This window comes from Balaenoptera ricei, chromosome 18 (assembly GCF_028023285.1).
Source record: "Balaenoptera ricei isolate mBalRic1 chromosome 18, mBalRic1.hap2, whole genome shotgun sequence".
In the NCBI taxonomy this organism is placed as follows: Eukaryota; Metazoa; Chordata; class Mammalia; order Artiodactyla; family Balaenopteridae; genus Balaenoptera; species Balaenoptera ricei.
The window spans coordinates 78,708,328-78,735,701 of record NC_082656.1 but is presented as its reverse complement, the minus strand read 5'-3'; the positions used below and the strand labels follow the sequence as shown (position 1 = coordinate 78,735,701).

Here is a 27,374-nt window from a genome sequence, read left to right as displayed (position 1 = left end):
ACGGAGCAACTAGGCCCGTGAGCCACAAGTACTGAGCCTGCGCGTCTGGAGCCTGTGCTCCGCAACAAGAGAGGCCGCGATAGTGAGAGGCTCGCGCACCGCAATGAAGAGTGGCCCCCGCTCGCCGCAACTAGGGAAAGCCCTCACACAGAAACGAAGACCCAACACAGCCATAAATAAATAAATTAATTAATTAATTAAAAAAATAATAATAAAAATAAAGTGGAAAAGAACAACCTTCTTTCAAAAAAAAAAAAACATTATTTTACTTGAATTTATCTGAAGAAAAAGAATAGATTTGTCCTGTTAGTCCAGTGATGGTTTTTCCTATTTCTGTGCTAATATCTTGGTGTTTAGTTTATTTTTTTATAGGACAAACGCTTATCACTCTTCTTTTTCAAAGTCTTTTTTTTTTAGGACTCCACAGTGAAAGTGTGGAGTCCTAACCACTGGACCGCCAAGGAGTTCCCTTCAAGGTTTTCTTCATCATTCACAACCATGTGATCTTCCCTTCAAAATTTAAAATTAGTCAGTTCTCACTCATCCTCAAGAGAATCTGGAATTCTGATGGGAATTGTGCTAATTTTCAAATTTGCCTTGGGAAGAATTGGCATATTTTTGGTACTGATTTCTCATCCACAGATATGGCAGGTTTTTCATTTTTTCTGGTCTTGTTTCCGCCTTTCAGCAAAGGGCAAGGGATTTCATCATCAGGATCTTGTAACTCGTTAAACTTTACTCCCAATTATTTTATAGTTTTTGATGCTGTTGCAGATAAAATATTTTTATTTTTAACAGGTTATTGCTTTTTCAAAAGGAAAATTGCTAGTTTTCCCTCTGCTTCTCTCCCTTGAGTTTTAAGCCTTTTACTGAACTCAGGTTTAAAACGGAGGCATGAGTTTTCGCACTCGGCCGTTGAAGCCCTACATAAGCACTGGCTTCCATGTATCTCAGTCTCCTTTGTACCCTGTGAGCTTCACAACCACGTCATAAAGCGTGGTGTCTGGTGCCTCCACTGCGCAAATGAGGGAGCTCAGCTCAGAGAGGCAAGTGATCTGCCCAGGGTCTCTCTGACACCATTTTGGCCTGCCTGACAAAACCAGTTCCTAGGATACAATGCAGTCAGGAAGTTGGTACCGAGGCACGATTTCATTCGCACTAAAACGGGACAAGTACATGCTTACGGTGTCAGCATCTTACCAGAAAGCAAAAAGTGCTCTAGAGCTGAGGCGAAGAACTCCCGCGCCCGCGCGGCACGCCGGCTCGAGGCTGGCGGAAAGAGCCGAGCGCGCTCGGAAGCGCTCGTCACGCCTTCCGCACGAAGCGTCAGGGGGCGGGGCTCGCGTGACGGCGCGTTGCGCGCGGGGCCTTGTGGGAGGGGCGGCCGGTGCAGCCGCGGCTGCCATCTTAGCAATTCCTGGCGTTGAGGCCTTGTCGTTGGAGGCGGCCTTCTTGGCGGCCGTCGGCTTCAGGGGGAGGCAGAAAGTCAGCTCGCTGATAGCTCTCCTTCCCCCGGCTTCGACAAGATTGCCAGCCCGCTTCCGGAAGCGGAGGCGAGGACAGCCGGGCACGTGCGGGGCCCGAAGCCAGCGGTTAGTCCCAGCGTCGCCCGGAAGGATGGGCCGGTCTCGGAGCCGGAGCTCGTCCCGCTCCAAACACACCAAGAGCAGCAAACACAACAAGAAGCGGAGCCGGTCCCGGTCGCGGTCTCGGGACAAGGAGCGCGTGCGAAAGCGCTCCAAGTCCCGGGAAAGTAAACGGAACCGGCGGCGGGAGTCGCGGTCCCGCTCGCGCTCCACAAACACGGCCGTTTCCCGGCGCGAGCGGGACCGGGAGCGCGCCTCGTCCCCGCCCGACCGCATCGACATCTTCGGGCGCACGGTGAGCAAGCGCAGCAGCCTGGACGAGAAGCAGAAGCGAGAGGAGGAGGAGAAGAAAGCAGAGTTCGAGCGGCAGCGAAAAATGTGAGCGCCCGTGGGGGGAGGGGCCGGGAGCCGGGGAGGCGGCGGCGGGTGCGGGGTGGCGGCGAGAGGGGAGCTGATTGGGCCCGGGGGGAGTGAAGGAGGTGAGCGGGGTCGCAGGGAGCGGCCCCGAGCGGCTGCACCCCTGGCGTATGGGAAGCCTGGGGCAGGACAGACCCACGAGTTGCCTGGGAAGGGCAGTAGTGGGGATGGAGCTGGAAGGGCTTGGAGCAGAGCAAGCATTTTGGCGCGAGAGGAGGAGGAGCGTCCCGGAAGTAGGGGGTGGAGTTCCGTGTGGGGTTGGAGGGTGAGGAGCAAGCTGGCCCCGGGGTGGGGACGGAGGACGTTGGCGGGCCCCCTGCCGAAGAGCGTTCTCGCCTTGCACCCTAAACGCGGGACAGGGATTCTCGGAGGTGAACCGCTTCAGGTGGTTGACATGTACACGCACCCAAAACAAGTCCTTTTACTTTAGTGCACTCCTGCTGTTAGAGACGTCGCGGTCGCTTTTCCTGTCTCGGGCCTGCTCGTTTTGTTTTCTGAGGTGTAAAAACAGAATGCGAGCAGCTTATGTGTGCAGTGAGGTAAATGAATCTTGACGCTTGAGTTCACCTGTGTAGCCAATCGAAGCCTACTCCGTCTTTTCACTCTTTATTAGTTATGTGGTCTGTAGGTCTCCGTAGCACACTTTGGTGCAAGACTGTAACTCGTTTCCCTTTGTGGAGTATACGTGCTGTTCAGAAGATAGAATATTCGCTTTTACTTTTGCATTGATCACGTGCAGAAGAGTCACCTCTCAAGTACCTTTTGGTCTAAGAGTAGGTGCAAATGATTCCAAACGAATGAAATTTTGGTTTTAAAGTGTAGAGTTCTGTTTTGGTTCAAGACCCTGGTACTCTGATGCGCTGGGTATTCTTTCCCAAAGCCACGTTGAAAGGTAGAGAGATTTGCTAACTCTCCCTGTTGAACCAGCCATCTTCCTCAGTTCTTCAGTGTATGTTTAGAAAGTGCTCATAAGGCAGGAGAGTTACTGAATGTAGAATTTTCCTGAGACAGATGTATGAGTACTGAACTGTGTAGGTGTTTTCAGTCTTTCTGCAGTGTAGTTTGTGTTATGTTCCAGCAAAGCTTGTTTCTGAAAGGAAATCATAAAGAGGTAGGGGACTGGAAAACTTACTATTACTGGAGGAAACAGTACCTGGAGAGCTCTTTCACTGCGTTTCTTTAAAACATGCACAACGCTTGCATTTTTCCTTTACTTAGAACTGTCGGTGGGAAGTATGAACACCAAGTACGAATAATTGTGTCACAAGAAACCTTGATTATATAGAATCCAGTTTTTTTGGTCTGAAGCAAGATCCTTAACTGTGAAGATGTAGCTCTCAAATAACTGTCAACAGATGAACATTTTAGAAAATTATCTAAGATAATTCTGAGATAGTATTTCCATGTGAAAACAAAGGATACCTCCAAAGAGTAATGATTTGCCATTCATTAGAGAGCTGAAACTTGGGAAGAGTGAAAGGAAACTTGGTATGCAAGGAATAGATAGAAGCATTTAGCAAGCTACACACGAATAGCAGAGAAGAAATGCAGAGATGAGATGAGAAAATAGAGCAGTTGTATTGTCCCAAGTTGATAGAGGAAGCACACTGCCATTAGCATTTATGAAGGGAGGAGGGGGCGGAGCCAGCAGCCACCTGTACACTGAATTCCTGCGTGTTGTGCAGTAGGCACTACTTAGTACGGTCTAATGCCTAATAATGCAGAGGAGACGATTGAAAGATCTAGGTTTTGCAGTCATGGGAATGGGCAGAAGTAGTTGTCTATTTACAAATCCTGTTGGTTAGTTCATTCAACTGATACTTATGGAGCATCTTAATAAGTGCCAGACACTATGCTAGGAGCTGTTAATCTGAAGATGATTGACCCCTCCAAGGTCTCGATCTAGCTTGAAGACAGGTAGGTAGATAATAATACAGTGTGGTAAATTCAGTGATAGTGATGTGACTGTAAAAAGGAAGCATCCTGGATGGGTAAACACCTTAGTGCTCCTCAGGAGTGAGTGGCAGGTAAAAATAGGATTCTGTCAGGCTAAGCATAGGAGGATACATGTGGACCAAGGGAGGGAGCCCCCTCCACCCCTGCCAGAATAAAGGGAGGGGTGCAGTATGGTCTTAAGTGGAGTAAAGAGGTGAATATTGACTGGAACATGAATTTCTGTAAGTATTCAAGTCATGGAGTGGCTGGAGAGGTAGGTAGAGGCTGGGAATCATGGGAAGGGTCTTGCCGTACTAAGGAGCTTGGATTTCATCATAGAAACCAGAAGGGTTTTAAGCAGGCAAATGGCGTGGGATTGTAGTTTTGTTTTTAAACGGAGCATGGACTGCTGTGTAGGATAGAAAGTTACAGTAAGTCCACATAGGAGTAGTGAGGGAGCAGTTGTTGGAATGGAAAAGAGAGATTTAAGAAGGATTTAGGGCAAATAAAATTGGATGTGAAACGTAAGGGAAATAAAGCATTGTTTTGGCTCTCGTGTTTATATTGTGGCTATTGCATCTCAGCCACCAAATGTTTAAGTAACTGCTGTCGGTCAAACACTAGTTAAAATGTCAGAAACCTGGACTTGGCACTTCCAATGTAGGCACTAGATTTTGGATATAGTGAGTTCATCCAAGGTTGATACGGGGGACTGAAGCCTGGGGGAAACCTTGAGAGTAGATAGAATGGCCCAGGCAGAGTGGAGGGAGAAGAGCAGTTGGTTCATGGGACTGAAGGAACCTTAGGGAATGTCTGGATGTACAGCTGGACAGAGGGAGACAAGCGCGTGGTGGAGCAGAGAGCAGAGAAGGTACCACAGGAACACGCACTGTCAAGTGTACCTCCTAGAGGTCCAGTGTGAGATGGAGAGAGACAGCAAAGTTAAAATCTCTTGGGCTTAACCGATTAGAAAGTCTCCTCAAGGTTGGGAACCAGATTGTTTTGCCATTTACAAGTCTGAGGCCTTGAATAAACTACCTACCTGTGAGCTGGATTTCTTATCTGTAAAATGGAGATAGCTGTTTTGCTTATTGTGAAGATTAAAAGTACTTAGGTGATACTTGGCATGTATGTAATGAGACTCAGTAAATAATGTTTAATTTTTTTACATGTAGGCAGATTGAACCTGGTGATTTTAAGAAGTGATCTTACAAGTTAAAATCTTGGTGCAATAAAAGGCAGACCTTAAAATTTAAAAAAATTTTTTTTCCTCACTTTTGAAAACTTCATTCCTGTGGTTGAAAATTCAGTTCAAAAGATTTCCTTCTCCTCCTTATGTCCCAGTCATTCAGTGTTGTGCTCTCTTTCCTCCTCGGCACCCTTACCATTTTTCATATGTGTTATTTTGAGACTCTTTATGCCTGTTGTAATAACTGTTGGAAAAAATGAGTGGCTGAAAATGACTTGCAGCACATCAGGATAATAATGGCATAGTAACTTACTGTAGCCTGTGGTATCTAAGTTTGCATATACTTGGTGTTCAACTGCATGGCAGATCGAGAGCCTTCTAAATCAGAGTGTCTAAAGTGAACTGGGATCTATGTGAGTGATTCTTAGAAGAATGCTCATTGTGAGAGCAAATTCATTATATTGGAGCTACGTACCTCAGGGAGGTTAGGGCTTTGAGACAAAACATTAGGGCATAAGATCAAGCTGATGTTGGTAAGAATTTTATCAGTTTTTTAAGTAATTATTTTGGTAGCTAAATTTTTGTGCATACCTTTTACCTTTAACGTTTGTCGTGGAGAAACAGTGCAGGGTAGTAGCATGCTTAAGATCGTTATCTCTGGAGTTGCCTAGGTTGAGGGCCACCCCTCAGTCACCTGTTTAGCCTCAGGAGCCATCAGAGATGCACATGATGCCATGGAGTGTCAAGCTTTTGGCAGAGTAGTTGGTGTCTATTCGGTACTGAGTAAATACTGTTTGCTTGTATTATGAAGCAGTTCCTAGAAGGACACTCCTAGGGTTGAGTTTGTACATTTCAAAGACTTAAAAATAATATTAACCGATGCTCTGTGCAAAGTCACACTCGCATTTAACGATGGGCCCTTGCTGTTTAATAGTTGCCATTTTAAAGTTGATTGTGATTAGTGTTCTGAGAGCATGGAGAAAATGAGGACCTACTCTTATCTATTGAAAAACTTCAAGATTTTCATTCAACCCTTTCATCAGTGTCAGAGATTGTTTGTTTTGTTTTTGGTTGCGTTGGGTCTTCGCTGCTGCACGTGGGCTTTCTCTAGTTGCAGCGAGCAGGGGCCACTCTTCCTTGTGGCACGCAGGCTTCTCATTGCGGTGGCCTCTCCCGTTGCAGAACACGGGCTCCAGGCACGCGGGCTTCAGTAGTTGTGGCACGTGGGCTCAGTACTTGTGGTGCACGGGCTGAGTTGCTCCGCGGCATGTGGGATCTTCCCGGACCAGGGCTCAAACCCGTGTCCCCTGCATTGGCAGGCGGACTCCCAACCGCTGCACCATCAGGGAAGCCCTCACAGATTCTCAGCAAGGGGATGGATTCAGCAGAGGAGCCTGAGGAAAAGATTAGAGAGAGAAAAGAATATCAAAAGAGTGACAACTCCTATGACAGCAGTTTTAAGGAATGGCTAGGCAGTCATTTTAGATGAGGGATCTCTCCTAAGATACTAGTGGCAAAAATGGGTTGTTGGTTGTTTTTTTTTTTCTTTTCTGAGAAAGTTTCAGGGCCTCTTAAGAAAGTTAGCCCAGTAGCTGCCTTATCATTGATTATGATAATAAGTTTGTCATCAATAAGAATGAACTTTTTTTAATTTTAAGAGCCACCTACCCCTCCCAACCCTCCTTTGGCTAACTGGTAGAGGAAAGCTATGTTGTACTAAGTTTCATTCATTTCTATACATTATATGTTTGTGCTTTTGTGGGAAAAGACAGACAAAAGAAGAAAGACACAGGGATACAGAGATTGCTGAAACAGGCAGAGAAGTTTTACTTATCATGTATGTTAATACTTATCACAGAAGTATAGGCTCTATTAGTAGGTATTAGCGGGGTTCAGGTTTCTAGCACAGCATCTAGTGCATAGTAGGTTGTTCAATAAAGACTTGTCATATCTCTCAAGTACTTAATTCTGTTGTTCGTGTGCCCTTGGTTTTCTGGATCCTGGTGTGTGGGGGGAAGGGGATTAAAGCAATATCCGGCTCTTAACTTTTTCAGCACTGGATCTAAAAATTGATTTAAATTTTTTTCTGAGTGCTGAAGTAGCCGTTTTAACCTTACCGAAAATAACAGCGACAACAAAAATTACATCCTTGATCGTGCTTGTAGGGGAACAGCTCTGCTCTGGTGCCCTGGCCTTGCCTGTCTCCTTGTGTAGGGCGCAGCAGCAAGGCTTAATGACAGTCCTGGGGGCGCCCCGTGGTTCCCTCAGGAACAGGGGGGGACGAGCAGCCTTGTAAGAAACTCCGCAAGGCCACTTCTCACCCTCTGGGCTTCAGCTGGGCTTGGGAGTTCCCGCTTGCCCTCCCCTTTAGGCTGGAGAACTGCTGAGCCGTACTTAGAACGGACCCTTAGCAGCAGCCACCTGTTGCCTGCACTGCTTGTCACCCTGTGCGGCCTGTCACGCGGCCTCTCTGGTTTGGTGTCCGCCAGTGGGAGCAGAGACACAGGGGAGCTGACAGCATGCTGACCTGGCTTCTGCTGTAAGTAAGAAACCGGATTGATGCGAGCTCGTTTTCTCCTTGCTGACCAGATCTGTGGAGGTGTGGTCCCACCGGCCGTTGTGCCGTATTGCTGTCCTTTAGGGACTGTTTGCCTGACAGAAACCCTGAGCATGTGTCAAGTCTCTTCCACCTTTGCCAAATTCCTGAGTTAATTAGGCAGCTTTTCTACTGATACACTAACCCAAAGCCTTATCCCATTCTTTTCCCTCATCTTTTACTTTGTGTGGAAAGTTTTAACTGGAACTTGGTTTACAGTGTTCTGCTTTAAGAGTTGTACCATTTTTGAAATTTTAAAATGAGGTTTCTTTGTAGACATCGCTACATTTACTAATTTTATAAGAACCAACTAACAGAAGAAAGCGTGGGGGGGTGTGTGTACGCTTCTGAAACTTCGTGTCATGAAAGCTTTCCAATTCAGCAAAATAGGGTATTAATCCTCATACAGCTGTCATCCAGGTTCAGCAGTTGTTAGCTTGCTTGTTTCATTTCGTATTTCTGTCTTTCTCTTTGGATGAATTAGAGAAACAATATTTTTATATTTGGAATGTAGTTTAATTTCCATTGAAATCGCTGCCTGATTTCTTTTAGGTATTCCTGGCCATTCATTTCTAGTGTTGGGGTGGCTATCTCTTCTCTTTTACTAAGCTGCTATAGGTAAAGGCTTATTGAAACTACCCTAATACTATATTTTATTCAAAGTTAAAAAAGGAAAAGGAGTATAGATAGAGAGTACACGTTAGGCTTTTGTGGGGTTTTTTTCCCCCAGTGAAAATCACCAATAATTTAGCGTTGGGGAGGAGATATTTAAGAAACAAGCAACAGAGTCTTCAGAATGGTTATTGCAGATATCTAGAACCTAACAGAAATTATGACTTCTCAAGTAGTTACTATCTCCCTGACAGAAATATGTAGAGATTATAAATGCAGAAACAGATATGAATCAGAATATTAGAGGGACTTCCCTGGTGGTGCAGTGGTTGAGAATCTGCCTGCCAATGCAGGGGACACAGGTTCGAGCCCTGGTCTGGGAAGATCCCACATGCCGCGGAGCAACTAGGCCCGTGAGCCACAACTACTGAGCCTGCGCGTCTGGAGCCTGTGCTCTGCAACAAGAGAAGCCGCGATAGTGAGAGGCCCGCGCACCGCGAGGAAGAGTGGCCCCCGCTTGCCGCAACTAGAGAAAGCCCTCGCACAGAAACGAAGACCCAACGCAGCCAAAAAAAATAAAATTAATTAATTAATTAATTAAAAAAAAAGAATATTAGATACACTGGTGTCAGTATGGTAACACTGTGAATAAATAACAGGAGTTGAGAATGAAAGCGCTTCAGTGGGAATTGAATCACCCCCCCAAAGTAGAGTTGAGTTGAAGTGGATTGGGTGTTTAAAGGTCACTTAGAAACTGTAAAGTCCTTACTAAACAGATAAATTGATTCTCATACATATATATGAGTCATCAAAAGATAGAAGGGTTACAGATTTTGTTTAATTTTGTGGATGGTGAGAAATACGCAGCATTAATAGATTGACCTCTTAGGATTTAGGTATATTTTCAGAGTCTCTGCGTTCATTCCAGCACAAATTATTGTCTCAAATAATGCCGTTCAAGAGAAATACAGTGTGAGCTACATTAAAAAGGAACTAGTGAAATTAGTTTTAATATATTCCCAATCTGTCTCAAAATACTGTCATTTTAACATGTAATCAAATAAAAATACTTGAGATCTTTTATATCTTTTTTTCTTACTAATCTTCAATTCAAACTAGACACATGTGGCTAGTGGCTATCATATTGGAGGTCATTGGTATAAAATGTGCAAGGTTTCAACTATAGTGCCTTGATAAATGTCAGTATCTTCAGCACAGAATTTCATTTTGAGTGAATAAGTTCATTTATAATACCTAAGTGGGATTAAAATAATTAAACAATATCATGCTTCATTGAACTTTTTAGAAGTGATACTAATATATTTCATCCACTTTCCCATATCTAGAAGAGCTTTGAATTGAAAGTCAGTTAACGAAAGAAAAGGTGCAGTAAAGGGTAAAAGTTTAGAACCTGAATAAGTTTGTCTGTATTTTTGCTAAAAACTTCAGTATGTTGCTTTAGCAGTCTTAATTTCTTTGAGTCTGTCTTTATTCTGATCTTGCTTGGGGTGGGGGAGGGGAGAATGAATTTAGCTGGTCTGAACTGCTTGCTACATCATAGTTTCTCCTGACTTCTCTGTAGCTCAACCCTTAGACTGAATGGATTGACAGATGAGCAAATCATAAATTTAATAGCTTGTCCTTTCCTTATGAAGCTGGTAACGAAAGTAGATATCCTGTTTCAGATTCACTCTACAGTTCCTAAAACTACTGCATTAATAAGCTCTTTGTATATACTAGTCTTTTTGTATTTACTTTAGAAAGTGACAAAAGAAAAAAAACCATGATTTTATACTTATTTGAATTTCTGTATCACTTAATCTTTTGGTATCTATCATTTCCTTGAATATTACATGAAAATGAGTTGTAAAATCTTAGAAATATGTAAGCAGACTCAGTGTTTTACAGACTCATAGCTAGTTTTATTTCAATTCTTAGGTTTATTTCTTACATTATCTAAGTCCTTTCCCCACTTTGTTTGCTAGTCGGCAGCAGGAAATAGAAGAAAAACTCATCGAGGAAGAAACAGCACGAAGAGTGGAAGAATTGGTGGCAAAAAGGGTGGAGGAAGAATTGGAGAAAAGGAAGGACGAGATTGAGCGAGAAGTGCTCCGAAGGGTCGAGGAGGCCAAGCGCATCATGGAAAAGCAGTTGCTCGAAGAACTCGAGCGACAGAGACAAGCTGAGCTTGCAGCGCAAAAAGCCAGAGAGGTAACGCTCGGTCGTTTGGAAAGTAGAGACAGTCCATGGCAAAACTTTCAGTGTCGGGTGTGCCTCCTGCGCAGTTCAGAAAGAGATGGAATGCAGACCAATTCCTTTCTCATCTAAACTTAACATTGCTGCGAAAGTTAATTTTTTAGCCTATTCAGATGTGCTGACTGATATTTAAAAGCTATTTTCATAAAACTATCCAAGGATACTTTTTGATTTAATGGAGCTGGCTTACATATTTGAGAAGTGTTTGAAACTTTTGCCATGGCTGCAGGACTTACATTCTTTTTTTGGGAGGGTGGGGGGAGACAGGGAGTGGTAAAGGGAAAAGGTTAAAAATCCACCTGTGGTTACGTGTTCTTCTTTTCTGTTTATCTCTCTTATTGCCTAGACTGTGAGAGGCTTTTTGCCTTCATTCAGATTAAAAAGAGCAGGGCCTAACATTGAGTGATAGCACCTGCTTTTGATAAGTAGGTTTTCTTGCTCTTCTTTTTTTCCTTCTTTTATCCCTCACCCCCCTACCCCAAATCCTGCCTCAACACAACGGACTAATTCTAGCATTCTGATCATAAGGCCCTCCATTTTCCTAATGTGTTTCAAAGATCTTTTTAGGAAAAATGTCCAGATTATTCGTCCACTTTTTTAGTATCTACTAACAACTCCTTTTTTCCTCTAGAGAGTTATGAAGGAACAGGTTGTCCTTGTCTGGAGTCAAGCTAAACACATGATTTGTTTTATCAGCAGCTGGAGCAGAAGTTGAAAATGTCTTTCTGTGAGACAGTAATTTGCTACTGAAGCTTTATGGCTTATTTGCACTGATTACTCCAGGATCCTAAAACTTATTGAAAGTCACTGGAACGCTCAAGGCAAATTACTTTACAGCACTGAGTGTCCCTCAACATAGTTTGCATAGTGACTGTGAATTCCATTGGTGTGTGCCATAGGAAATCCCATGGTTATATTTTCTTGAAGTTCAATGTTTGACTCAAAATATGTGACTCATTGTCATTTTTAATCTTGGCATTATTGTGGACAAGTTGACATCTTATTAAATCTCTTGTTTCCCAGTAAGCTTAGCTTTTCAAATGCATTTTCCCTTGTGCTGTCTTTAACTAGATACACATGTCTATATTTGGTGGATATCACAAACTCTGTGCCATTGAGTATATGAAATTTTTGTTAGTGCCTTTAATAATGAAGATACTTTTGGAGTAATGGTGCTGTCTTGTAGCGAGTTATTAATCATAGGAAGATTTTTTTCTCTTCATTTGCTTTTTGTTTCATATTAACAATTTTTTTTTTTACACGGACACAACCCTCTGACAGTCTTTCCAAATATTAAAATCATTTGAATATGTATGCTGTGATCTGAACACTGCCCAAACCATCAAGCAATCTTCATATAGTTTGCATTATAAAATCTCATTAAATTCTCCAAGAAAAAATAAATTACAGAATTTTATTTCGTGACCATGCACCCCCTGGATTCCTGAATTTCAGTTCAGATTGTAGATGACAAGCTGCCTTTAGAAATTGTCAACATCTGAATGTTAAGTCCATTCTCCCCATGGAAGAAGCCCTTAGTTCCATGAAGTATGGATTACCATTTGTATTTTTCACTAACAGTAAATGTATTTTTCTTATTAATTGTTTGCCTTAGGAATGATGAATTACATTTTTTGTTCCTTCTTACCATAAACATCTGCATTCCTCAGCTCAGCCTTCCTTGTATGTTGTTTCTTTATAAATGGTTGAGCTGCTGATGCAGGTATTGCCAAGCTAACAGTACAAATCATTTTAAAGAGGAAGCTGGCGCGTATGGCAGCCGAGGAGCACACTCTGCAGGACACTGGACAAGACAGTAAATATTCAACTTTTAATGCTGATTAAAGGAGTATAGGTAAAGAATACGTAGGTATACATAATTGGTGAGACAAATATTCACTTTATTTATATTTTATATATTATTTTTTTAATTTGGTAAATACTATCCAGTTTTGTAGTTGTCCTTGTTGATTTGTGTGATATTAAAGTATTAGTAATAATTGCCAGGAAACTGTCATTAGGGAGGGTTTAGTTGGTTGCTGTTTGGACTGGGAGGGATGATTTAAATTTAGTACTAGAAACAAATTTTAGTGGCTGCGCAGTTTATCATTTGTCAGACAGAAGGTAGCTATAAAGCTACCCTGTTTAGTCAGATCAAAAAAGTTCAGAGGAAGATTAGTAAATATTTCATCAATAAAAAAAAATTTATTTTTCTAACATCTTAACATGTCCTCCCCTTTAGGAGGAAGAACGTGCAAAACGTGAGGAGCTAGAGCGAATACTAGAAGAGAATAACCGAAAAATTGCAGAAGCACAAGCCAAACTGGTATGTATAAAGCATTCATGAAAAATATTTTAGAGTTCTCGGGACTATTTTAAGGGATTTGAGGGAAGAGTAGGAATAGTTGACTAGATTTTAGCTACTATCTTCTAGAGGAATCTGTTTGGGGCAAGCCAGAGATTCTTATTAATCTGGAGAAAATTCCAAAATTCACAGTGGTTTCAAACAGGTTTCCTAGGGAAAATTGTACTATCCCCATCCCTAATTTCTTCTGTACCTAAAAAAACAAAAACAAAAACTTGAAGGTTCTTAATTAAGCCTACTACTATGCAGCATTTCACTTGGCATTAGTTGCTTTGTTACCAATTACTGGACAGAATAAGTAGAGAGTATATATTTGATAGTAAATATACCAGATTAATAAATTTTTTCATATTTCATGTTTATAATCTAACAAGGAACACAGAGACTTAAATAATTATAGTATGAGATACAGGTGTAAAAGGAGATATAATTTTTACATTTTAATAAAGAAGTCAGTATAAGAATATTGAAGTAAATTTTTTAAATAGAAAAATGAATACATATCGCTTCTATTTTTCTTTCCCATTCTGTATTTTAGTACTTCTATTTGTTTGTTTGTAGCATATACTAACATTTAAAACAGAATTTAAAAATAGATAAAATTTTTGGTGTAGTAGGGTTTTCCCAATTAAGAGTATGAATATATTTTGAAGCATTCTCAGTATGATGAGAAAGAAAGCTAGAATTAAAGGACTATGGATATAAATGAAAAATGAAGGATAGGCAGACATTATAAGGGAAAATTTTCTTTTCCTTATGAAGATGGCATATAGGAATTCTACTTCAAAGTAAGAATATAAATCAGAGATAGAGGGAAATTTACTTAGGATGAATGAGGATTAGTGGTATTTACTGCCCGGAAATGAAGACATGACCCTAGAGGGACTCTTGGTTATAGACAAGTTTTGTCTAGTTAGAAATGTGTTGAGAATAATGCCGCCATAGGAAGACATTTGCTGCTAAGTCATACTCTTGACTGGGGGAGGAAAGCAAGATGTAAGCTCCAGTTAAGTGCTTCAGAAAAAACAAATTCTGTGACTGTATTTATGAAGGCACAGAAAAAGATCTGGGAGGATCTAAGTAATTAACAGTGGATCCCACTGGGGGGTTGGTGAAGGAGGACTGTAAATAATTGTTTTATAGTGAATAAGAATGTGAAAGTTAAAACCACCAGCAGTTGGTTCTAGAGTATGATCTTGTAAAAGATAATCTGCCCCAGATAAGAGCCAAACTAGAAATACCCTAAACAACTCACTGAGCATGATGCAAGGGATTCTTAGTATCACTGTCCTGGTTACTGTGAAAGCCCCAAGGAAAGGGGAAGACCTGCTCGTGCTTTACCAATGAAAAGACCTTAAAATCTGCTTAGGTGGAAGAAGCACCGTGAATGTGAGGTGGGTGAGAAGTCATAATAAGATGTATTAATACATGCTGATTAATACATATGTGATAATGCTTTTTTTTTTCAAGTGATTCCACATAAGTAGAAAATCTCAGTGCAAGTGCGAGAGAAAGTAAGATGGGAAGTGTGCATCTTAATTTTAGTTTTGAAGGTTGAGCTTTGAAAGGTAGGTATAGTCTTGTTTGTAAGGCCATGGATATTTGCAGGAGAGATGAACAGTATAGTTGCTGCAAGAAACATTGAAGCAAAATTACCCAGTACGTGGGATAGAATTCCTCTTAGAACGTGGTGTAAGAGACTGTATAGAGGGAGTTCAGTTTGTGGATGTCCTGAAATGCCAGATTGTGACTTCTAGAGCAAAGGTTCCAAACTTGGTATACCCTGCCAAAGTCTTGATCCCTTCTGACCCCGGGGTAGCTGTTTGAGTGCCCAGGGACAGCTTGGCCTCCTTATGTTCCTCTAATAGCCTTCTTTGTGTACCCAAACGAACCATAAAAATAGGAGAAGATTAGCAAAGCATATTCTAAAGCAGTGCTTTTCAAGTGGTGGTAAAGTTGCCCAGATTTTGTTTTGTTCTTTTAATCCCAGTTTGTCTCAGACCTCTACTTTTGCAAAATACAGTTAAGATGAATTATTAGAAAAATGAGGTCAGATTGCTATAGAAGTTTCTAAAATGATTATTCTTGGCTTCTGCATATCTTATTGTGGATCAGTTACAGTTTGCACTGTCGTTGGTCCACGGGCCATACTTAGAGTAGCACTGCTCTAGAACCCTTGAGTTTGACTTCGTGTTAATAGACTGTGCAGGGACGCTGCTCTGACTGCATGTTATCAATAAAACTTCAGTGAAAAGGTATCTTAGGGAAAAAGAAGCTTGAATTTGAGGAAAATTGGTAAAAATCTGGACATAACTAATTTGCTTCTTGTATTCAGTAACGTTGGAAGCATAAAAAATTATTGTTCCTGTTGGAGAGAATTAATTTTTATTTGGTTCTATTGGTGGCCATGTTGTTGCAGGGAAAGTAGAGTACCCTTTGTGTAGGAAGAGACAAGAAAATGTTACTGTATAAACATGCAAGGCACGCTATTGCAGTTTCTCTCATTTTTATCATCCTTTCCCCTTCCTCTCAATTTTGAGCACAGTTCTTTAATCTTTAATCTTTATACACGTTTCCTAGTATTTACACTAGGAAATACTACATAGAATATATTGAAAGTCTTGTTAAAATAATAGACATATGAATAAAAAGCAATTTGGAGATAAAAGTAGCCAAGATGTTAAGTTCTCTTAAAGGCTTTAATGTATTAATTGTGGAGACAAGGACAACTCCAAGAAAAGTCAGCTAATGATATGGAACTATTTGGTAAGTGGTATGAGTTACATGGGGTAACTGACATAATTGCCCTGGGAACCTTCCTGGAGGAGATACCCTTGCTCTGGACCTTGATGGACAGTTAGAAATTGAATTTAGGGTGAGGACAAGAGGGTGAGGAAATGAAGAAGGGCAGAGACCTTTAGGGAAGTAGAATTAGAAAAAAAGCAAGAATGTGTGGGATCTCTTGGGATAAGCAGTAGTAGTTGTAGTAAACCCACTTTATGTGTAGTCAGAAGTTCAGGTTTTGAAAGCAGATTAGACAGGTTGGAAAAGAATATACCCTGGGGGAGATTTCTTGTCTATAACCATGAAAGAATAACACAATGATCTCTTGTAAATCAATAAAGGAGACCAACTTCCTGAAAGGGGGAAAGAAAAAAAAAAACTCCTTCGAGATGTAAAAGAGGTAATTTCACACAAGTAAAATGAAAAGTAGCTGTCATAAATTCCTGAAAATAAATCCCAACCTTAATGGGAAAGCAAAGAAATGACCCCTCTCTTTTCCTTTTTCTCTAATACTACATACCAAATTTGAAAAGACTTTTTTTTTCCCCTGTTAGTACCAAGTGTTGGCAAGAATATGGTATAAAGAGACCCTTTATATAGTGCACTATCCTGGAAGTTTAAATGGATGTGACCATTTTAGAAAATAACAATAAATCAGTATATACCAGGAACCTTAAATTTTAATTCTGCTCCTAAGAACTTACCTAATGGAAGCTGAATCCAATACAAATCAATTCACACACAAAAATGTTTTCCCCTTATTTGAATAGTGAAAATTGCCCAGGTTTTTAGATAAATTATAACACATACAGTGGATTTTTCTGTAGTCAAAAAGCATCTGATGATACAGGGGAAGTAGCTAAATACAAAACTTAACATATACATTATGATTTTCCTAATTTGAAATGTATATTTGTACATTTAATAGAAAAATATGCCAAGTACTGAGAATAGTTATCTCTAATTGGTAAGCCTATAAGTAATTTTATACTTTTCTCCAGTTTCTACTTTTTTTTTTTTTTTTTTTACAAGTAATGTGTATCACCGTTATGATCAGGTAAGAATAACTAGTAAAGAAAGTAAATTTAAGCCACGCTTAGACTCACTTTTAAGTAAGCCCTCATGACAAAACTTCAAAGATTGCTCCCAGTAATGACTGTAATAAGGAACAGATTAGCTAAGCCATATGGACTCTCATATATGATAAATGTTAAGTGGTCTAGACCAAGAGTAGTTTTTGCTCATTTTAGTTCCAAGTTGTTTATCAAGATACTTGATTTTGGGCTTCCCTGGTGGCACAGTGGTTGGGAGTCTGCCTGCCAATGCAGGGGACACGGGTTCGAGCCCTGGTCTGGGAAGATCCCACATGCCGCGGAGCAACTGGGCCCGTGAGCCACAATTACTGAGCTTGCGCGTCTGGAGCCTGTGCTCTGCAACAGGAGAGGCCGCGATGGTGAGAGGCCCACGCACCGCGATGAAGAGTGGCCCCCGCTTGCCGCAGCTAGTGGGGGGGGGGCCTTGCACAGAAACAAAGACCCAACACAGCCCAAAAAGATATATAAATAAATAATATACTGATGTAGTGTTATAAAAAAAAAAAAGATACTTGATTTTATCTGTCCATAAGGAGGCAAGGAAATATTAACGAACATACGTACTTGATTTATAAAATCAAACAAAAACTAATCCAAATGTGGATTGGCTTGACTTGGCTTTTTGGCAGATTGGTTCCTAGTTCTTGGGTTAGTATTGGCATTGCACAGCTATCATCAAACATTTGAAAGGCTGTTGTTAGTACGGTGGAGAATTTTAATTTTCTTTAAAATGTTAAAAGTAGTACTTAAAATTTTTCAAAGTCCTCTTCTTCACACAGTTTTTAGTGATGCGTCTGGGAAAAGCCCAGATACTACTCTGAAATGTATATGAATCTTATTTATTCAGAACGGGAAACAGACTAAATGAAGGTGGTAGGTGTTGCCATGGAATGAAATGTTCTAGGAGGTTGTGTCAGTAGGAAAAACGACCCCTCAAACTGGCCCCTGAAATTCTGGGTCTATAGTATATTTCCTCTCTTTAATATTGAAATAACTATCCCCCTTTTCCTTGCCAGTTAGGGAGATTTAATGTGCTCATTGTGCTATATAACGTGGTATCTCACCAGTTTGAGAGATGAAAAGATAGTACCATGTTTACAAGTTGACTATATATGAAATGTATTCCACATACTTAAGTTTCAAGTAAACCAGATCTCACTTTGCAATTAAGAGATAGCTCTGAAAAGAGTTCTTAGGGAGATGTAAGAAAGAATTTTTTAATGTTTGTGTAGTAGACAGAAAAATGTCTCCTGCCCCCCCCCAAAAGATATCCATGTTCTGATCCCTAGAACCTGCGAGTGTTACCTTATATGACAGATAAAGAGTCTACACAGATGTGAATAAGTTAAGGATCTTGAGGTGGGGAGTTTATCCTGGATTATTACTGTGCCCTAAGTGCCTCTACATGTATCCTTATAAGAGGGAGATGGAAGGAGATTCTACCACAAAACACACACAGGAGAAGCCTAAGACAACAGAGAGAGAGTTGAAGGTACTGGCCTTGAAGACTGGAGTGATGTGGTCAGAAGACGAGGAATCCTCTTAGCCACCAGGAGTCGGAAGAAACAAGGAACAGACTCCCTTAGATCCTGGAGAGGGAGCATAACCCCTGCTGATACCTTGCTTTAGGTCCAGTAATCCTGATTGCGGACTTCCGGCCCGCAGAATAATCTTGTGCTGTTTTGAGCCTACCTAGTTTGTGCTAACTTGTTACCTAAAAATGTGGACATGTTTTTGGTATTGGACAGTGGGTAGAGGCTGGAAGAATTTTGAGGTACATGATAGAAAATGCATAGACTGTTGGTAGGAATATGGACTTTAAAGGCACTTCTGGGGACTTCCCTGGTGGTCCAGTGGTTAAGACTCCACCTTGCAATGCAGGGGACGCGGGTTTGATCCCTGGTCGGGTAACTAACTAAGATCCGACATGTCGCAGGGCAGCTAAGCCCACTCACAGCAACTAGAGAGCCCGTGTGCCGCAACTACAGAGCCCACGCACTCTGGAGCCCATGTGCTGCAACTGAGACCCAACACAGCCAAAAATAAAGAAGGAAATCCCTTTTTTAAAAAGGCACTTCTGGTTAGGGTTAGGAAGAAAATGAAAGCATATTATGCAAACTGGAGGGAAGGAATTCCTTGTTATATAGTGGAAGAAAACCCAGCTGAGCTGTGTCCTACAGTTGTGTGAAAGGCAGAACTTATCTAAGCGATGAAGTTCATATATAGCTGAAGATATTTCTGAGTAAAGTGCAGTCCGGTTTCTTCTCAATATTTATGTAAAATGCAAGAGGAGAGTAATTGAGGAAAGAACCAAGAAGTAAAATAAATGAGAACTTGATGTTTGGGGAAAATTTTAGCCTATTTAGATTGCAAAAGATGCTAAAATTAGATTCACTATTAGAAAAACTTGTTCTGGAAAGAAGGCTAAGGGTATGATGGGACATCCTTTTGCTAATGCTGAAGAGTTTATGCCTGTGACTCATAGGTTACCTCAGCCATTTTAGCAAAAGCCAGGATTAGATGAGATTATCCAGAAAAGACCTGTGGAAGAACCAGGTCTAGTGGCCTGTTGTCTAGTGGTCTAGTGATATACATGGGAGACCTACAGTGTTTTTGAGGATGTTATATCAGCAGAAACACTGCCAACATGGACTGAAAGGGAGAGAAGACCTAATGATGAAAGGCTTTCAGACTCCACTAACATAGGAAAAGGTGATATGAAGTCAGAACAGAGATATGAAGGTACTGGCCGAAGGAATGTGGCCTTGGAATATCAACACCTTGATTTTGTTGCAGTGATACTGATTTTGGACTTCTTGCCTTCAGAATAAACTTCTGCTGTTTTAAGCTATCCAGTTTGTGGTAATTTGTTACAGTGGCTACAGGAAACTAACATAGTTGGAAAGAGAATGGGGCATTTATGCTAGAGTGAGTGTATTATATAAGTTGAAACAGCACAGTACTTAGGATGGCTAGTAATGACATTTATACATTTTAAGAGATAGGAAAATATGGTATGGCATCAAATGTAAATGTCAATTAAATATTTTAATTTGAAAGAGTGGGCAAATTAGGTAAGGATTTTAAATCATTGAGAGGCTTGTTCCCAGTTGATAAGTAGAAAGCTGATTTAATGATGTTAATGTATTCTTGGCAACAATTTTTTAAAAACTTTCTGGACATTAATGTATTGACATTGTGTGGGGTGGTGTGAAGGATGGAGACTAGAAACAAGAAAGCCACTGAGGTCAGTGAAAAAGGTGGGCACTTGATTAGGTGGGAGTAGAAACAGTAACGAGAGAATAGTTGAACTTGGTGAGTGATAAGGGTGTACAGAGGGAGGGAGAAGAGGAAAAAGGAAGGAAGGTAAAAGTCTATTGTGGGAACCAGGGAAGACCTGATGTAATCGTGCTAAGAGCCAAGGATCACCAGGCATTTAAGGAAAACTTTCACAAAAAGGAATGAATACTGAATAAGACAAACAAAAGAACTGAGTAAAAGAACAGAGAATTTAGGCTACAGAAGATTAAAAGAACCACATCTAGAAGAGTACAGTTTTTTTGTGAAATTTATAGGACGTGAACGGTAAAATCCTGAAGGTATCAGATTTCTCTTTTGGCAGTAACAGAGCACTCTCTCCAGAGGTCTGGAAGGCGGGGAGTTTTGTACCCAATGTTCTTTTCAAACCAAGCTCAACTATCAGTCAGTTCCTTCTTGAAGCAATTGTTTGTACTTTAAGTAAAATGGAATTGCAGGAGATGTTATCTAATGTTGGAAGTTTCAAAAATACATTTGTTATAAAGGTAACAAAGGGGAATTAAAGTAAATTGAGAAGAAGGGGGGCTAGAAGGAGTGTGGTGGTATGATTTCTCTTTAGATGAGTAGCTAATGATATCCTGTAATGATAGTGTATATCCTAAGGAGGTAACTATCAGAATAACTAAATTGTCATGGCCCCTGGGGGCAAAGAGGGAATTGCTTTTTTCAGTCCATTGTTATTTTCTTTTTTTAACCTTGTACATGAATAACATCATGTATTAGGGTCAAAACTAATTACATTAAATTTCTTTTTAATATTTTTTTTACTCATTGTTTATCTAAAAGGAGGCATACATTATACTTGTTATGGAGGGGAGGGTGCATTAAAGAAACAAAATTGCAGAATGGCAGAGTGAAACCTGAGGTATGTTTTGGGAGGTTAAAATGCAGAAATTCACATTTCCGAGTAGGGGCATGATTCCTAATTGTAAGATTTTTTAGTTTTTCCCATCATCCCAGTAGTCACTCCTGATAAATATTTCTATCTTTAGATTTTTTGGGGGGTAAAAATTCATACATATTCCACGTAGAGAGAGTAGTAGATTTCAGCATCACCATTTGCTGAAGAAACTGCTGCTAAGGACCTTGATCTAAAATTATAGACAATGTAAGGAGAATGCTTAGAAAAGAGTAATTTTTAAAAAAGCAGTAGGACCTCTAGGTAAAGTGGGAGGGGGAGACAAAAGATACTGGGAAGGGGGTTAAGTAGACCCTTCTACTATAATAGTATGTTTTGCTCTTGTGTATTTCATCTCAACAGTCATTCTTGTTGCGTGGGGTGCAAGGTTGAAAGCCTTTTTGAGACCAAACAGGGTCCTGGGTGTAGTGGCTGGGAAGGACTGCCCCACTGTAATGGCTCTAGTATGGTGGGTGTGTTACCTTTCTCTTTGGCCTCCCTGATGTCCACCACATTAGCCTTGTAGGAGAATTTAGTGTTGTTCACCTGTATGAATACGAATGTGCATACCCTGCCCCCATTTGGAATAATGCTTTCTTTTGCATACATTTGAAACGAAACGAGGGGAGAGGAACAGTGTATGTGTGCCAGCAGATGGGATCACCAGGAACAAAGCAGCCTATCAGACAGTTAACTGCAGAGGGAGGTGGGAGGCAACGCTTTAGAAGAATACCTAGCAAGTAAGGTGTAGAGTCATATCACACTTACAGATGGATAAGACAGTTTTTCATCACTTGAAAGCCACTGTATTAAAATGAGAGACGGGTTTGGTTTTTCTCAACTAGCCTGTTTTTTTTTTATAGATAAAATTTACTTTTATTGTCAAGATTTATCAGTTTACCAAGACATTCATTAACTTCCAGTTGAAAAAGTTTTTGTCACTTTCAGTTCAACATAGTTTTCTTGTTTTACTTTTTATTTATTTATTTTTGGCTGCATTGGGTCTTCATTGCTGCGCGTGGGCTTTCTGTAGTTGCGGTGAGCGGGGGCTACTCTTTGTTGCGGTGCGTGGGCTTCTCATTGCTGTGGCTTCTCTTGTTGCGGAGCACGGGCCCTAGGCGCGCGGGCTTCGGTAGTTGTGGCTCACGGGCTCAAGAGCGCAGGCTCAGTAGTTGTAGCGCACAGGCTTAGTTGCTCCGCGGCATGTGGGATCTTCCCGGACCCGGGCTCAAACTCGTGTCCCCTGCATTGGCAGGCGGATTCTTAACCACTGCACCACCGGGGAAGCCCCAGTTTTCTAACTTTAGAGCTAAAATAATTGTTTTCCTTCTCTGGTCACTGTACTTAGGCCCTCAGATATTTTTTGTTTGGTTTAAAAGGTAATTTCCAGCATTTATAAAGTATTGCACTTTACAATGTGTTCTCTCATAATTATTTCATCTCGTAATTACCCTGTGATATAGTTACTCTGTGATCATTTCATTGTTATTGTCATTGGTATTAGAGCCACTCTTTATATATATAGTAAGGGTCAAAAAAAAGATTTTCCCAGGATTATTGAAGTATTGAAACTTAAAGACCAACTATGCATGTCATAAAATTCTTCTTTGTTTTACAAAAGCCTTATGAGTGTTAGTTTTACAAATAGGGAGTCCTCCCCTGATGTATTAGAATTGTTAAAAACTTATTACAGGCCACATTTTAGGATACATGTTTTTTTACATAAAGTAAAGACACTTGTATCTGCATCATTCTTTTTACTTGAAAATGTGTTTTTTTGTTATTCTTATTTTCTGCAGTTTTATTGAGATATAATTAACATAACAGCACTGTATAGCATAAAGATTTGACTTACATTTGATTACCGTGATAAGTTTAGTGAAAATCCATCATCTTTTTTTTTTTGCCAAGGTGTAATTGAATATGCTTAGTTTAAAGCTGTAATAGAACAAAATACAAATATTTATACGTAAAGACAGGAAAGACCTGCTTGATTTCATTTTTAAAAACCATTCCATTGTCAGGTACTTGTAATAGGCACTATATGCTTAGCACTGGGGATAACACTGTCAGCTATAAGGCCTGGTTGATTACAGCTCTCCCTCTATACACATAGACACGCTTTTGTCTCCTGTATTTGTAGACTTCAATGAAACTGAACCTTTTTCTTCACTCAAATCTAAAGATAATTTCAGTGCAGTAGAAATAGTATTTTCTGTCTGTGAAGGAAGTTACTTTTTAAATCTTGTTTAATTTTTTGATTAGGTAATATCACATGATTCAAGATTTAACAGCTACACAGTATTTTCTTTTATATACCATAATGTATTTAATAGTCCATATTGATGAATATTTGGGTTTTTCCAGTCTTTTACAAACCATGTTGGAATAAACTTGTTCAATTTTGCATGTATGCAAGTATGTTTATAGTATAAAATCTAGAAAATTAAATTGCTGGATATAAAAGTACTGTGAAATGTAGTTTGGGGTGGATAGTGCCAAAGTAGTTTTCATAAATTTCTCAAATGGGTTGAGGTTGTGATGTTCAAACCATTTAGCCCCCAAGCTTCTTTCTAATCTGCTTTCCTAGGGGCTGAGTTAGAACCTTATGGAAAAGTGAGTCTGGGGTGTTTATCCTGGAAAGAGTTTTCAAAGCACAAGTGTGCCCCCTAAGAGTCTTTATTATGTCTTGATTCAGTTGCATGTGCCATGCTCTTACCCCAAATGTGGGATGATTTATTAAAACTGGATAAATTTGCATATGAATTTACTAATGGTGATCAGAAGCAGATGATTATTTCTCTTGTAATTATCAGTGAAAGTCTAAACAAGAGAATGGTGATTTGCAATGGACTTTGACACACAGGTAGGATTGTCGTAGGAAAGAATGGCGTGAGCTGAGCTGGGGTGGGGGGGCAAGAGAGAAAGGATATGGGAAGTCATAAATAGTACGCTAATCCAGGAAGTTAGGCCATGTCTGTGCACAGTGGAAATCATTGGAAGTCTGAGGGCAGGAGAGCACAGTGCCCAGGAAGGGTGAAGCCAGTGGCACTGTGTAGGGTGGACTGAAGGGCAGAGACTGGAGACAAGAGCATTTTAGGTTTGCGGGGGATCTGGGGCCCTGAACTGGCACGGTGGCAGAGGGAAGGGACAGAGCTCTAGGGGAGAGAATATAAAGGAAGAGAGGATATAAGGGGAGAATTGACAAATCTGAGAGCTGTTTGGTTGTGTCAAAGGAAGAGGGAGGAGGGGAAATAAGCTATACTAGATGCGTGGCAATAGGGAGGCTAGAAAGGGCTGGTTCATTTTAGGGTTAGGCTTGAAGAATTTAAATCTTGAACATGTTGAGTTTTGAAGGTATTGAAGAGGTTTCCCAGTTGGATGTTCATCAACCAGCTGGAAATGTAGCTTAGGAGAAAGGTATGGGAGAGGTACTTCAGCTCTCCGTTGGGTTTCCACCTTATGAGAATACAAAGATACAGAAGTTTGTGAAAATCCACTTGCCCATCTTGCCTGCCCACCTAATTCCCGCTTCTTCAGTTTTGGGTCTTCCTCACCTCTGACCGTACTTGGTAACAGTGGATTTGGCCCACTGTCTTCCACCCTTTAGGATCATTATCCTTCCCCTTACTTGCTCCGCACCCCACTGGCCTCCATCTTAAAGTAAAACAAACCTCTTTCTGGTGTGACTTATGTATTTAAAAGTTGGGTTGGTTTTTTTTTACCTACAGGATAAAATTTAAACGTTTTATTAAGCTGAATACCAGAATTTGTTACCTTTTCCATCTTCTGCCGTAAAGCCTATAATTCAGTCACATTGACTTTTAGTATTCCTGAAAAGAATAACCTATCCATGGAGGACCTTAACCTTTTGAACCTTAGTGTTTCATTTATGGGAGGAGAGAAAATTTTTAAAAGACAAGTTCAAGTGAACAGAAGAATGAGTAAAGGGAAAGGCCACTAAACTTATTGTTAGTTTTTGACCATCTAGAAAACAATTTCGGTAGAATAATGGAGATGGAAGCAATGAATTTTTAAAATTTGACTTTGAATGGAAATAAGGCATTCGAAGGATGCAGTGCGTATTTTAAGATCAAGGTCAGATGGGGGGGAAAAGGACAACTCTGATGATAGCTGAGATTTAAAAGTCAAGGGTTAGAGCAGGTTTCCTAAACCTTGGCACTGTTCATCTTCGGAGTTAGGTAATTCTTTGTTGTCGGGGAGGGGGGCTGTCCTGTGCCTTGTAGGACGTCTGGCGGCCTGTTCTCTGCCCACTGGGTGCCAGGAACACCACCCACACACACGACACACACGGCACACACATGCGCCACATGCACACACTCGCACGCACACGACACATGCACACACGACACAAACGACGCGCACACGCCACACGTGCACACACCACACACACGAGGCACACACGGCACACACACACCACACACACGCCGCACACACACGAGACAGCATATGCACACACGCATACGCCACACGCACACACACGAGACACGGCACACACACGACACGCACCCACATGCACACGACACACGAGACACACCACACACACGGCACACATGCACACATGGCACACACGTGTGCACACGACACACACGCACACTATACACACGGCACCGCCCGTTGTGACAACCAACCACACACACACTTCCTAATGTCCCCTGGGAGAGGAGTAAAATTACAGCTGGTTGAGAATTAAGGGAGTGGACATGGAATCTTTGGGGAGAAGGAGCAACTTGATGAGGACGGAGCTCGTGAGAATGACCTGAATTTTCTTGGTACAGAGGGGAAATCTTCTGTAGAGAACACAGGAAGGAAGTTGGTTGCTTGAGACTGAAGGAGTTGTGAAGGAGTCAGAGGCATTGCAGGAATTTTATTGGTATCTATTTGAAATTAGATAGCATTTTATAGTTAGCCAGGTCAAAAAGGTATCATTTTTCTCTCCAGAAAAAAACTTATTATTTCATGGTTGTATATTGACAATATAATGTAGCTCCGTTGAGGATTTTTGTCTATAATTTTTGTATGCCTTTCTAATTATAAATTTAGTTATAATAATTGGTAATAACATACTCTGAAAAATTCATGCCTTGATTCATAATTGACAGTTTGTTAATCTGGTGCACCGAGGGTGTAGCTAAAATAAAAATAGGTAATAGGGCAAAAATGTATACTGAGCTCGACATGATTTGTAGAAACTTCTTTTCATTTTCACAATGTTCAAGTGCTTTCCTACAATTTGTTCATATATTTTTCATAAAAAACAAAATCAGAAAATGTTGGAATAATTAATAAGGAGTTCTTTTCTAATTCCTAGGTATTTTTTCCTGATACTTTCTGTGTGATCTTAGGCAAGATTTTTTAAACATATACTTCTGTGTGCTCCTGTTGATGAATTTGTCACCCAGTTTCTGGAATATTACTAATAGAAGACATGAAATTCTAATTTTTTACTTTTACCTTTCAGGCTGAAGAACAGTTGAGAATTGTTGAAGAACAAAGAAAGATTCATGAGGAAAGGATGAAACTAGAACAAGAGCGACAGCGTCAACAAAAAGAAGAACAAAAAATTATCCTGGGCAAGGGGAAGTCCAGGCCAAAACTGTCCTTCTCATTAAAAACCCAGGATTAAATTGCAAACTCTGAACTTTTTACAAAGAAAAATGGAAAAACTTTGTATGGTAGCTTCATGTTGAAGTGGTTTTTTTTTTTGTTTTGTTTTGTTTTTGTTTTTTTAATTTGGAAAATCTGGAAAGTTAGCTTGTTCTAATAGGGGCTATGCTCTGCAATTCCTTTTTTTCCCCTCCCTCCCTTTAATGTCCATTAAGTCAAATCCTTATCAGATCATTGTTATCTTCCAAAAAGCGATATTTTTTCACCTGTTGGATTCTGTATTAGTGATCTGAAGAAGAGCAGATCACTTTGTAAACTATGGATGGTCTGATAAGGTTTTTACTGACCCACTGACTTCAGAGTTATACTCTGTTTACTACATCATAATGCTGGTTTTGCTGACTTTTTGTTTTTTTATATATTTATAAAAAAAGAAAAAGTTGGTAATTGCGTTGGAAGCACCCAGGGTGTTACTGGACCTTTGTGGTGTATTGTTAACCAGTGTCCTCGTGATACTGTTACTCTTGATGTTCCTGACACAGGTAAGGAAACAGTTGGTCAGCTCTGATACAAAATATATATACAGTTCAGTATTGTCTCTGTTCAACTTGTTTTTATTTCATTGACGAAATCAAACCAGCATTCCCCATTGTGTAAATAAATGATTTTGCTGAATAAAGTAAAGTCTTAAATTCA

At 40.5% G+C, this 27,374-nt stretch overlaps 1 protein-coding gene across 2 annotated transcripts; it reads left to right on the top strand.

The window, feature by feature from the left end:
• The first annotated feature begins 1,368 nt into the window (after positions 1–1,368).
• ARGLU1 (arginine and glutamate rich 1) lies at positions 1,369–27,374 on the top strand. 2 transcript variants are annotated; one of them, XM_059902555.1, is made up of 4 exons: positions 1,373–1,964; positions 10,321–10,546; positions 12,834–12,917; positions 26,533–27,374. In XM_059902555.1, exons 1-4 carry the CDS (start codon positions 1,618–1,620, stop codon positions 26,695–26,697), a joined length of 822 nt encoding a protein of 273 aa, XP_059758538.1. In that variant the 5' UTR covers positions 1,373–1,617; the 3' UTR covers positions 26,698–27,374. The 2 variants fall into 2 exon arrangements, with proteins under 2 accessions (XP_059758539.1, XP_059758538.1); XM_059902556.1 differs by lacking the exon at positions 26,533–27,374 and having other exon boundaries at positions 1,369–1,964; positions 12,350–12,912.

Bases quoted from the DNA above. Each gene is read 5' to 3' on its own strand.
- ARGLU1 (XM_059902555.1), top strand. From the start codon at position 1,618: ATGGGCCGGTCTCGGAGCCGGAGCTCGTCCCGCTCCAAACACACCAAG. The intron at 1,965-10,320 runs GTGAGCGCCCGT...TTTGTTTGCTAG, and splicing joins TTCGAGCGGCAGCGAAAAAT to TCGGCAGCAGGAAATAGAAG. The intron at 10,547-12,833 runs GTAACGCTCGGT...CCTCCCCTTTAG, and splicing joins CAGCGCAAAAAGCCAGAGAG to GAGGAAGAACGTGCAAAACG.